Source organism: Humulus lupulus, chromosome 6 (genome assembly GCF_963169125.1).
Source record: "Humulus lupulus chromosome 6, drHumLupu1.1, whole genome shotgun sequence".
In the NCBI taxonomy this organism is placed as follows: Eukaryota; Viridiplantae; Streptophyta; class Magnoliopsida; order Rosales; family Cannabaceae; genus Humulus; species Humulus lupulus.
In genome coordinates this window covers 157,307,491-157,321,160 of record NC_084798.1, presented here as the reverse complement: position 1 = coordinate 157,321,160, position 13,670 = coordinate 157,307,491, and the positions used below count along the sequence as shown (strand labels likewise).

The following is a 13,670-nucleotide window of genomic DNA, read 5'->3' as shown; positions in this document are numbered from 1 at the left end:
ATTTAACACACAAAGTGTAATGGTCCAGGTTTAGCATGGCGTTACAGTTATTATAGCAATATATAGTTTTTATAGTATTATTGAAATAGTGGAATAATTGTGATGTGTGTGAATATTGCTTGTGTGCTTGTTGTGATTATATTTTTTTTACTGGGCTTAGAAGCTCACTCCTTATAGTGATAATCTGCCAATCAAAGTAAGTAAATAGATCAATGGTCGGTGGCGAGTTGAACCTGGATAGCTTTTTATATATTCGTGAGGGCCATATAGTTTCTGAAAGATCTAATGCTTATATTTTGTTTCTTAACGAGTATTTTATTTCTCTAAAATAAATGTTGCTGTATTTTTAAGGACATATTTTATGTTGTAAAATTGAGATCCCGATTTGAAGTAGTATATTTTGCAATAAAGATATTTATATTTTTATGTTCTAACGCTGATTATAAAATAAAGGTATTACACTGGATGTGTTTGGAGTTGGAGATGGAGACTGATTCCTTCACTTTGCTATACTCTTGAATTCTTATTTAATCTTTATATTCTTTTAGTTCTAAAAAATTAATAACTCTTTTATTTTGTTTTTATGATGTGGGAGGAGATTTGAATTCCTATTTGTGTGGAGATAAATATGGACAGATTATTCATATAAGATATAAGAAGTCTTGTTCTTTTTTCTTTTTTATCAATTAGTAAAATAGTATTTTTAATGGAGGTGTCAAAATTGAGAATGAATAATAATAATAATAATGATAATAATAATAATAATAATAAAGGTGATCTTACCACTGGTCAGTGGTCATGCATTATCAAGAAAGAAATTTGACCCGCTTTTCAATAAAAAAACCAGTGCTACAATAATTTTAATTTTCTATACCTGATTTTGACTTACTTGTTTGACAACGTCCCTCATTTCCATCAAATTAAATACCACCAGTGGAGATGCACTAACTTTACCTTTCCCTTTGGTTTGGGGTTTTAGAGCCAGATCCAGAGCCAGATGGGGTATTGGGATTACATTACCACCATAAGCGATTCACTCAAAAACTCTTACGGATTCACCAAAGACGCCGTCACAAACATTGGCAGCGTCGTGAAAGATAACTCCGGCAAGGTCTTGACTCGCTATGGACCCGACGAGGAAACCAAGTCTAAAATCATCCCCTTCGCCACTAGTGTCGCCAAATACTCAGCTGAGGAGGGTCTCAAATTCGTCCCAGGTTCTCATTCTTTTTTTTTTTTTTTTTATTTGTATTCCAAAATATAAAAGCTCCAAATTTACTCTTTTTTTAAAAAAAAAATAAATAAATTGCAGGCGGTGTTCCCACTTATAATGTTTTGAAAAAATCGATTAATGCTTTGAAAGAATCGGAGGGGAATCGAAAGGCGGAAGTAAAAAACTTGGAAGATAAGATAGGGTTATTGGAGAAAGAAGTGGAAAAGGTGAAGAAATTGGTTGAGGAAATGGAGGGTATGAACAAAGCTGCTTCTTTGGTTAAAAGTGAGAAAACAGAGAATGTAGTTAGAGTTTTTATGATGGACGATTTCATGGGCATGCAATTCTTTAATAGTCTTTATGTTACGCCTAAGAAAGAAGTAAAAGCAAAGAGTGAAGCTGTTTAATATATTACTGAAACTGGTATTATTGTATTATAAAATAGAAAACTTAACTGTTATTATCGTGGACAAGTTCATGGTTTATGATTGATAGTAACTTTTACTTGTATTACTGTGAACCTTAGAAGTTCATATATGGTTTATGAGGTTATTGTAGTTTTAAAATTGGGTTTGTTGTCTTCTCTAACAAATGTTATTAGAGTTCAAAACTTATTCTATTTAGTTTTGTGCTCTAAAAAATTATAGTAAATTGTTAAAGTTCTTAGTGCATCCCAATTCCAAAATATAGCTCACTCTATATATATAAAAAAAAAGAATTGTATCAAATTTATACACAATGTATATAGCATGATGCATCAATGTATGAATGCTATCCTTTTTTATTTTATTTTATGTTATTTTTATTATTTTTTTTAATAAAAGTAAAATTATTAATGAAATATTGATTTTTCTCATTGGAGCATAGCATTAAAAATTATACCAAATATATTATATATTAATTTTTGTGACAAATATAGTATGTGTTAATATATATTTTTCCATCAAAATAGTTAAACTAGTGGTCGCAACATATGTCACGATTACATAAATAATTAAATCTACGACATTGGTCTTTATAATAGTTATAATATAATAATCATCCTGTCTTGGATTTTAATTTGAAAAAAAAAGGAATTCGAAAGAATTTTATTTTCTCTTGGATTGAAATCAAATACAAAATTGATTTTTTATTTTTAAAGTTAATACTTAAATATAATATAATTTTTTTAAATTTAAAATATTTTATAAATATATTCCAAAAGAATAGTAAAAACAGTTGCTTGTAATTTTATTTGGGAAATTTGGATATTTATGCACAAGGGTGCATATATAAAAAAGATATCATTTTTTAACAACATTACAAAATAATGCTACTATTTGTTTGGTTTTAAAAAATATCCTTATTATTTTTTTAGTCTTCATCAATCTTCTCTCTCTACTTCCTCTCTCTCGGGTCACATTTATTCTTTGGAGTTATGGTAGTTGCTACCAAAATATCATCACCACCAAATTTCTTTGACAAAACGTCTGCAACTTTGGCATACTCCTCTATCTTTTTCTTCTATCTTTCTTCTTCTCTATTAAAGTGTCTATAGAGACTAAAATAAAATGCCTCATGATAGTTTTTGATGATATGAAACTTAAACTTACTAAAAGTTCAATTAAGACACTAATTTATGCACTTCGAATAGATCTGTGCATGATATTTTGGTTTTTTTTTGCAATTTTTTAGATCTGAAACATAAAAAATTGCAGAAAACTTGATATACCTCGATGCACAGTTTGATGGGCCGTTAAAAATCATGATTTTCATGAAAAAAAAAACCCCTTTCTTTGATAGGCCTCGATAGACTTCGACATGCCTCGATGCAAATCAATGCAATTAATAGAAAGTGCATAACTTTTCACTCGGGTGTCCGTCTGAGATTATTTTTTTTAATTTGGGTATTTCCTTGAGATCTACACGTCTAGAATGTGTACACTCACATTTGGGTAGTTGATAGTTTGAAAACATACCAAACTTTTAAAATATAAGGGTATTATTTTGAACTTTGGTGTGTTTTCAAGCTTTCAACTTCGCAAATGTGTGTGTACACATCTTAGTTGTGTAGATCTCAAGAAAATACAAAAATAAAAAATAAAAAACTAAATTACCTCAAACAGACACCCAAGTGAAAAATTATGTACTTTCTATGAATTGCATCGAGTTGTGTCGAGGCCTATCGAGGTGGCATCGAGATGTGTCGAGACATATGTTTTTTTTTCATGAAAATCATGATTTTTAAGATATACCTCGATAGACCTCAATGTACTTCAATACCCAGCTCGATGGACCCTTACAAATCATGATTTCCATGAAAAAAATCACTTGCCTCGATAAGCCTCGACAGTCCTCGACATGCTTCGATGCAAATCAATGCAATTAATAGAAAGTGCATAACTTTTTACTCGGGTGTCCGTTTGAGGTTATTTTTTTTAATGTGGGTATTTTCTTGAGATCTACACGTTTGGGGTGTGTACACACACATTTGGGAAGTTGAAAGCTTGAAAACACACCAAAGTTCAAAACAATACCCTTATATTTTCAAAGTTGGGTATATTTTCAAAATTTCAACTTCACAAATGTGTGTGTACACATCCCAGACATGTAGATCTCAAGAAAATACCAAAATTTTAAAAAAAAATCACCTAAAACGGACACCGGAGTGAAAAATTATGCACTTTCTATTAATTGAATTGATTTGCATCGAGGCATGTCGATGACTGTCGAGGCCTATCGAGGCAAGTGTTTTTTTTTTTTGATCAAGAAAGTAAGACTTTATTAATCACAAACAAATACAACCAAACAACCCCCTTAAGGAAAAGGTCTCAGCCACATTACATGGAGCAAATTTTCCTCACTGAAAGATGCTTATTTCCTTTCAGATTCTTATGTGTAAAGCAACTAAATCTATATATTATATCTTTTTTTATCAAATCAACCATAGTATTGACGCTAAGAGAGTAACTATGAACAAAACAAGTATTTCTATTATGCCAAATGTAATAAACTGTTGCTGAAAAAACAGCCGCCACCATTGTTGCCTTTACACCCTTCCTCATATCTTCAATCCACCTGGTCCAGCCATTGAAATTTAAAGGCCATTTGCAGCCAATCCAACCTTGAATTTGGAGCATCACCTGCTGAGAGAAACAGCAATAAAAAAATAAATGAACATGGCTCTCTTCAACTTGTTCACAGACCGGGCAAAGGGTACTGTCAAGAAACATTAGCACCCGATGCAAGTGATCTTGGGTTAACAGCTTAGCATTCACAGCTTGCCAAGTAATAAATCTATGTTTGGGCACACTCATTCTATTCCACACAAAATGATGGTATTTGAATGGATCTTGATGTAAATAACTCGCATATAACAACCCAATTTTGAACCTCCCTTGACTGCCAGCTTTATCAATGTCCTCTTGAGTAAAAATTCCATGAATATGATAGATTTTACGCCAGTACCAACTTTTATCTGCCTTAAGTTGGTAGTGCCAGAAATTTTGACCCACAAAGTCTCCTGTTGATGACTAATAGCCTAAATGTATTTGCCTAGCATTGCCTTGTTCCACTTAGAGCCTTCACCAAAACCCAATCCTCCAAAAGATTTTGGCAAACAAACAGTAGACCAGGAAGTGAGATGAAAGTTACTTCTAGTACCATTGTTACCCCATAGAAACCACATGCAAAGTTTGTCTACCTCTTTGATTATACTTTGAGGCAACAAGAAGATGTTCATCCAATAATTTCACAACCCCAAAAGAACAGAGGAAATGAGCTGAGTCCGACCTGCATATGATAATTGTCTTTTAGTCCAAGTATGAAGCCTTAGTTTAATTTTTTTAAGTATCTCACCACAGTCTGCCTCTTTCCATTTTGTTGGTCTCATAGGAATCCTAAGATATTTGAGAGGGAAAGTTCCCTCTTCAAGTTGCAAAATCTGTTGTAACTGGACCTTGTCATTAGCTGAAATACCCCCAAAAAATACTTGAGACTTACTGAGATTAGCCTTCATTCCTGTACAGATGCAGAAATCATCAAAATCCTGTTTTATAATCTGAACTGAGCCTCTGTTAGCCTTACAAAAAATCACTAAATCATCAGCAAAACATAAGTTGATGATCTTGAGACTTTTACACAAAGGGTGAAATCGGAAATCAAGGTTCAAAGCCCCTAGTTGAAGCAGTCGAGAGAGATATTCCATAACTAACACAAACAGTAATGGTGAGATAGGGTCTCCTTGACGAAGCCCCTTAACTCCCTGAAACCCCCCCTGCAATCTACCATTCATCATGAGTACATAAGAAGTACCTCGGAGACATACCATCACCCAATGAATAAACCTAGTAGGAAATCGAAGACTGATTAATAACCTCTCCAAAAAACACCAGTCCACTGTATCATAGGCCTTACTTAGATCTATCTTTAAAGCACACCTCGGGGAAGTATTCCTTCTATTGTAATTCTTAATCAAATCTTGAAAAATTAGAATATTATGAGCTAGAGATCTCCCTTTAATAAAGGCACCTTGATTATGACTAATTAGAGTGGGTAAAACTTCTGAGAGCCTACTGCAAAGCATTTTAGAGATGCACTTATATAGAGTATTGCAGCACGCTATGGGTCTATAATCTATTGCCCTGCTAGGCATTTCAGTTTTAGGGACTAAAGCCAACACTGTTTTATTGAGGTCAGAAGGTATCTTCCCAGAATAAAAAAAACTCAAGGACTGCCGCTGATATGTCATCACCTATTTGCTGCCACATTGCTTTGTAAAACTCTGAACCATAACCATCCAGTCCTGGACTTTTGGTGCCCGGTATGCTAAACAAAGCCTTCTTGACATCTGATTTCTTAAACTCTCTAATTAAACCCAGTTGCATTTCAATATCTAAGCAAGGACCTAACTCAATGCATTCAGAATTAAAAGTACTGGTAGCAGAACTGTTACTTCCCATATATCCTCTGAAATGGTCCAGGAAATGATGAACTACTTTATTATAATCATCAATGATGTCCCCCTGCTCATTCAGAAATGAAACAATTCGATTCTCCTCCCTTCTTTTTTTAATGCAAGAATGAAAGTACGAGTTATTATCATCACCCTTCTGAAGCCATGTAACTTTGCTGCGCTGAATTAAATAACTTCTGTATCTAGCATAATGTTCTTTATAACAAACCGTAGCTATTTTTTCAGCCTCCTGAGCAGCAGCATCAGATGGAGAAGCTTGAGCTTTTGATAATGCCAGCTGATAGACTCCCTTAGCTTGATGATAACCCTGCTCAACATCACCAATTTCCTTCCTATTTTAAAAGTTTTCAAAATATGTTTCAGCTGTAGCAGCTTCTTTGTCACTCCCAGTAAGCCCCCTACTATCATAGGCTTATGCCAACTGTCTATAACTACCTCTTTAAACCTTCTGTGAGCAATCCAGAAATTAAAGAACCAAAATGGTTTTATGCCCAGATTCCCAAGCTTAAGAGTCTTGATGAGAAAAAAACAATGGTCTGAATGGACATCCCATTGAAGTTCAACAATAGACTAGGCAAGGTATCAATCCAATCTTCATTAATAAACACATGATCTATTTTTGAATAAACTCTATCACCTCCCTCCTGTTTATTAGACCAGGTGAAATTAGATCCAATACTCTTGAGAGAAGCCAGCTGAGAACAGGCTAGCCAAGCAGTAGAGTCAAGAATCTTAGTTGCACTAATCACCTTCCCTCCCAATCTGTCATCAAAATTAAACACAACATTGAAATCTCCCACGACCAACCAAGGCTTGTTTGAAACATGAATAGAAGATAGACCCCTCCACATATCCAATCTTTCAACCAAAGAGTTAAAACCATATACAAAAGTGACCACAATTTCCAACTGTAAGCTTGTAAATCTAACCAAACAGTGAATAAATTGTTGGTGTTCCAACAAAACCTGAACCTTGATAAAAGATTTCTTCCAAAGAATCAATAATCTGCCTTCTGTGACATTACTACTGTAGTGTTCCCAGCCAAAGAACAATTTAGTCATCATATCATCAGCTTTATCCTTCTTCAATTTATTCTCTAATAAAGCACAAATACCCACTTTATTTGTCTTTAAGAGACTCAGAATAGCATGTTGTTTGTCTCTCTTATTCATACCCCTTACATTCCAACTAAGAATATTTGAGCAATCCATCAGACTTTGAGTTATTTAAGTTCCCATTTTTCTCTCCTTTTTCCTGTTCTTGAAGAACCTTGAATGTATTCTGTTTGTTGTCCAAATCAGATCGCACAGACTTGCCTCTACTTTTTGAGTTCCCAACTTTCTTAGGAACTTCCCAATTCTCTTTATTAGCCTGAGTAGGTGATAATAGACGATCCTGTGAAAGTCTCTGTTCTTCAGCTGCCACTCGAACATCTATCACTGATTCAGCATGTTTCTCTTCCATTACTTTAATAGCCACAGGAACGCCATATGATTCACCTGAATTAGCCTCAGCAACTGCAACCTCAGGAACAGAACTGGCAAGTTCCTATTCAGTCGCACTCTTTTTTACCCAAACCTTAGAGTCATTTTTCTTGCAATCAGCCACATTATGACCAAATCCTTTGCAATTATTGCATTTTATGGGGAGCCATTCATATTCAACAAACTGTTCTTGAATCTGTCCTCTCTCATTCACAAAATATATGATAAATGGAGGGTCATCAATTATCTCCATTTCAACTAGAACTCTAGCATATCTGACCATCGATCTATCCTTTGTAAACTTGTACACCATAATTGGTTTCCCAATTGTACTAACCAAGGCACTTAGACATTTTTCCCCCAATATTGAAGACCTAAATTAGGTAGTCTGATCCAAAGAGGTACAGAGCGGACTAACCTTATAGTGTCTAGATCTTGAGTCCAAGGTCGTACAATAACTGGCTTCTTGTCGAACTGCACAATGCCATTCTCCAGAACAAAATCTCTAGTAGCCTCATCATTGAATTTGACAATGGTGAGTCCCATATTCATCCTCACAACCCATTCAATACCCAGGTGTCCCCAAATTCGTTTCACAAAGCCTTCAAACACAGCAAATGGGGGATTGGCTCCCATTACCATACATATCACTGCTAAGCTCCAATTCTGAGCCTGTTCTGCAACCTCAGCCATATCAATTTGAGCAACTTTCTTCCCATTTTTCGTAATCGGCTCCTCATAATGAAGGTTAGTCGCCTCATTGATAAGAAGTTTATCCCTAAGATTCGCCCAATGAGATTGAGCTGAAGCTTGAAATTCATCTTTCTCAGCATTCGCAGCCCTATTCTTTTCCAGCACTTCTTCCTCCAGGTGAATTGGACCACCATCACTAACAGGGCTCAACGATTCCTCCGATAATGGGTTATTTATCAGCTTCTTACCTTCAGATAATTGCATAAGTAGATCTTCCTCTGAATGCAGGCTATGTACTTGGTCCTTCGTTGAAGATTCCGACATGGGCGTGGATTTAAGGGGCTCCTCATTCCTTGATCTTGATGCAGGCTTTCGAGTAACCTTCTTCTTCTTCATCGTGGAGAGAAGAAAGGATCCTACACACGCCTCTCAACATGTGACTAGGCAAGTGTTTTTTTTCTTCATGGAAATCATTATTTTTAATGGTCCATCGAGTTGGGCATCGAGATACATCGAGGTATATCTTAAAAATCATGATTTTCATGAAAAAAAACCATATGCCTCGACACACCTCGATGCCACCTCGATAGGCCTCGACATACCTCGATGCAATTCATAGAATGTGCATAATTTTTCACTCGGGTATCCGTTTGAGGTGTTTTTTTTTTAATTTGGGTATTTTCTTGAGATCTACACATCTAAGATGTGTACACACATATTTGGGAAGTTGAAAACACACCAATGTTCAAACACAATACCCTTATATTTTCAAAGTTGAGTATGTTTTCAAACTTTCAACTTCCTAAATGTGTGTGTACACTTCCCAAACATGTTGATCTGAAGAAAATACCCAAACTAAAGAAAATCACCTCAAACAGACATCCAAATGAAAAGTTATGCACTTTCTGTTAATTGCATTGATTTGCATCAAGGCATGTAATGTCCCATGTCACTATGACTGCTTCCTAGAATGACGACTGGCCCTACAAACCATCACGAATCTTTCCAGCGTGTTTTGTCCTCACTCGCACGCTTCTTGGGAAAACTTCCCAGGAGGTCACCCATCATGAGACTACTCAAGATCAAGCACGCTTAACTTTGGAGTTCTCAAATGATGGGCTACCGAAAAGAAGATGCATCCTTTTGACATAGGTAGTACCTATCAATCCATTTAAGCCCCCTTAAACTATGTAGTCCCATACATACACAGTCTTAGAATCATTACACTTGACTTTCCCCAGGCGGTGTGGGATTGCACAACTTTTTACCCGGTCTTTCCCCCTGCGGATCACGGGATTCTAACTGTCACAATCACCCCCCTTAGGGGTCTGACGTCCCTGTCGGCCACACTTCCGGCTGGGTCAAGGCTCTGATACCATTTGTAACGCCCCACGTCACTATGACTGCTTCCTGGAATGACGATTGGTCCTGCAAACCACCACGAATCTTTCCGGCGTGTTTTGTCCTCACTCGCACGCTTCCTAGGAAAATTTCCCAGGAGGTCACCCATCATGAGACTTTGCCAAATCTAGCACGCTTAACTTTGTAGTTCTCAAGTGATGGGCTACCGAAAAGAATATGCATCTTGTTGATATAGGTAGTACCTATCAATCCATTTAAGCCATCTTCAACTGTGTAGTCTCATACCTACACAGTCTTAGAATCATTACACTTGACCTTCCTCAGGCGGTGTGGGATTACACAACTTTTTACCCGATCTTTCCCCCTACGGATCACGGGATTCTGACTGTCACAAGGCATATCGAGGCCTATCAAGGCAAGTAATTTTTATCATGAAAATCATGACTTTTAACGGCCCATCGAGCTGGGCATCGAGGTATATCGACTTTTCTGCAAATTTTTACGTTTCAAATCTAAAAAATTGTGAAAAAATTGCAAAAATACCAAAAAATCATGCACAGATCTATTCGAAATGCATAAATTAGTGTCTTAATTGAACTTTTAGTATGTTTAAGTTGAATATCATCAAAAACTATCATGAGGTATTTTATTTTAGTCTCCATGGACACTTTAAGAGATATGAAGAAAGAGAGAAGAAAAAAAAAATAGAGAATGATGCCAAAGTTGTAGATATTTTCAAAGAAATTTGGTGGTGATGATGGTTTGGTGGTGGCTGCCATAACTCCAAAGACTAAATGTGACCCAAGAGAGAGAGGGTGAGTAGAAAGAGAGAAGAGGGATGAAGACTAAAAATATGATAAATGTATATTTGAAAATCAAACAAATAGTAGTATTATTTTGAAATGATGTTAAAAAATGATATATTTTTTTTATATATGCACGTACGTTGTGCATAAATACCCAAATTTCCCCTTTTAATTTTACAAATATATTTTCCTCAGTAGTCTTTTTATGTTTTTCTCTCAATTTTTTTGTTAGGATAAAATCCACTATACTGTAAGTATTTAATGGCATCCTGACATTCTTATTATATTTACTCTTTTATTATGATAATTATTAATCATATCTTATTGATACTCTTTTTCCCAATCAATTTTGCTCTTCAGTGTTTTAACGAGCTCAAATATTTAAAATAAATAAATAAATAAATAAATGTGGATTAATATCTACTCTTTTGTTGATATATTGATACAAGTCAAGGTAAAATAAGAAAATTTTATCGGTTACTAAATAACCCTAAGAGACACTAGTAATTTCGAATATGCCATTATGCAACTTCATAAAGATATTAATCAGATCAGATGGATAGCTATCTTTTCTCCAGACTTAACCTCCAATTAGTTAGTATCTATATAAAAGGTCAGGTGGAACAAAGAACCAACAAGCAAGCAACAGTGAAGTTACATGGGTTTAGCTACCAAATAAATAAATATATAATAAATAACACACAAACTGTTGTGATTCACCAAAGTTTATTACCTAGATCCGCGGTAGAAAGGGCTGCACTATCATTAATATAAGAAAATTACAAAGAGTAAATAATATCTCTTCATGTGTACAACAAGATTTGTCACACGTGAACCATTTAATATGAGATATATGGTAACAATCTTGATTAAAGTGGGTGTTTAAACAAAATGATATCTGACAAATTGTGTTGATGGTACTAACTAATTTGTTAATTCTGTTATGGTTCTTGTATTACTCTTCTTTTTACAAAACTATCGCCTATATAGCTAAGTATTATTAGTTGTAAGGTTGTAAGGTTTTCAATATATATTAATAAGTCTTTTTTTCTAATAAGGTATCACAGAAAATTCATTGAAGCCCTATCTCCATTGAAGATGGTCCAGACAAAAAAATCGATCCACCATTCCTGAAGCCCCGTTTGCCGCCCATTGGTTCTGCCTCGCCGCCTGGTTCCTCTGCAAATACAAACCTAGGCGTTTTACCTCCAGATTCTAGCAATCCTCTTTCTCACAAATCTCCCGAAGGTCCCAATGTGGCCACATCAAATCGTTACTCTACTCTCACATCTCCCAATCGTCCCCAACATGAAGATGTGCAAAGCCCTTACTTCCATGGCAATGGTGACCACCCATGTTTCATTCTTGCCTCTCCACCTCAGATTGAGAAGAACTTTCCTTCTTGGAGGCGCAATTTTTGTCTTTCCATCATGGCCAAGAACAAATCTGCCTTTCTCAATGGCGATCTTCCCCCTCTTGCTGCAAAAGATCCAAACTTTACCTCTTGGCACAGATTAAATCAAATGGTCATGTCTTGGCTCCTTCACTCTCTCTCACCCAAAATCAAGACAAGCATAATGTACCTTGATACAGCTTCAGCCATGTGGACTGAGTTGAACAACAAATTCGATCAAGGGAACAGGACAAGAATCTTTGAGCTGCGTAACACTCTCATCAGCCTTCATCAAGGTGATAACTCTGTAAATACTTACTTTACAAAACTGAAATCCACGTGGGATGAGATTCATGAACATTGATCCCGTATACCTTGTACTTGTGCTGGCTTTGCTAACAATCATGATCATCACAATCAAGATCAAGTTCTTCAATTTTGGTCAGGGTTAAATGAATCTTTTCATGCTGTCCGAGCACAAATCTTATTGATAGGCCATTTCCCTAACCTTTACAAAGTTTTTTCTATGGTCATTCAAGAAAAAAGACAAATAAAATTGGGTCCAACTCACACCAATCTCATTGTTGCAGCACAATCTCCATACCCTTCTGAACATCCAAAACCAAACCCCACATCTTCTACCAACCCGAATCCCCACAACATCCACTCGAACCCTAATAACCCAAATGCAATAAACGTGTAATTAAATCATAAACAGGGACATAAACTTTGAAAATAATCTCATTTACTAAAAGTTGTAAAACATTTAACATTTGGGATCCCAAAATACTGTTTACAAATATTTACAACTCAAAATATACTCAAGTTCGGCTAAACGACAAAATAGGGTTCTTTACAAACAACTTCCAAAAATACCCCTGGCCATGGCAGCTAGGAAGACCTAACATGTACGCGTCACGTCACACTCTCCATACTCATGGTCGGTTCACCTTCTCTTTGCCCTTACCTCCACCACAGAGCACCCGTGAGTCGAAGCCCAGCAAGAAAACTCCACATAAACAAATAACATATACATATGAACCACCTAGCATATAACCAGTTTGTCATCAAGCTAACACATACGGCCATGTTGTCTCAGGCGCTTTACCAGGCCCTGAGTTGCGGTCTACACTGTAAGGATATCCCAGGTATCCCCTAGGGTCCCACCCTGGCAACTCACACTCCACGTGCTAAACGTTACTCCCAGCCCTTTGCCGTTCTCAGCCTTTACCGTTCCCGGCCCTAGCCGATCATTCACATATATGCATACACAGCATAATCTAAACATAACTCAAACATAAATTACATAATCAATGGGCTACACCCAACACATAATCATATAGTGTTGTGCCATGCAACACAAGTATGGGGTCTCGCCCTGCTCTATGGGTACAGCAGTTCTCTTACCTGTGTCCTGAGTTTCTTAAGCATTGAACCCTCGAGCACGGTCCTCTAATCCGAGCCTCTCCGAGAACCTAGTCACAACACACAAATAGCATCCCCATTACTAACCAATTCAAAAGTGTTTCCCGGAACCAAACCCGAGCCCTCGGGACCTCCTGGAACCCCACACAAAGTGGCGGAAGCGTCCCTCGAGCCCCCTGGGCAAAAGCCTAAAAACCACAATTTTCCCCTGCCCGGAAATGGCCTAGCGCCGCGGTGCCACCCCATGAGGGCCGCAGCGCTCAGAATGGCCCTCGTCCTCTGCTACAGCCTAGTGCCGCGGCGCAGAAGAACAGGGTCGCGGCGCCCCTTCGCGAACCCA

At 36.6% G+C, this 13,670-nt stretch overlaps 1 protein-coding gene across 1 annotated transcript; it reads left to right on the top strand.

Annotated features, from left to right (window-relative positions):
• The first annotated feature begins 812 nt into the window (after positions 1–812).
• LOC133782639 (uncharacterized) lies at positions 813–1,884 on the top strand. The gene is made up of 2 exons (XM_062221974.1): positions 813–1,217; positions 1,313–1,884. The coding sequence occupies exons 1-2, from the start codon at positions 998–1,000 to the stop codon at positions 1,618–1,620; spliced, it is 528 nt and encodes a 175-aa protein (XP_062077958.1). The 5' UTR covers positions 813–997; the 3' UTR covers positions 1,621–1,884.
• The last annotated feature ends 11,786 nt before the right edge of the window (positions 1,885–13,670 follow it).

What these genes read in the sequence shown, in the direction of transcription:
- LOC133782639 (XM_062221974.1), top strand. Translation starts at nt 998, where the DNA reads ATGGGGTATTGGGATTACATTACCACCATAAGCGATTCACTCAAAAAC. An exon ending in GGGTCTCAAATTCGTCCCAG is followed by an intron (nt 1,218 to 1,312) that starts GTTCTCATTCTT and finishes AATAAATTGCAG; the next exon opens with GCGGTGTTCCCACTTATAAT.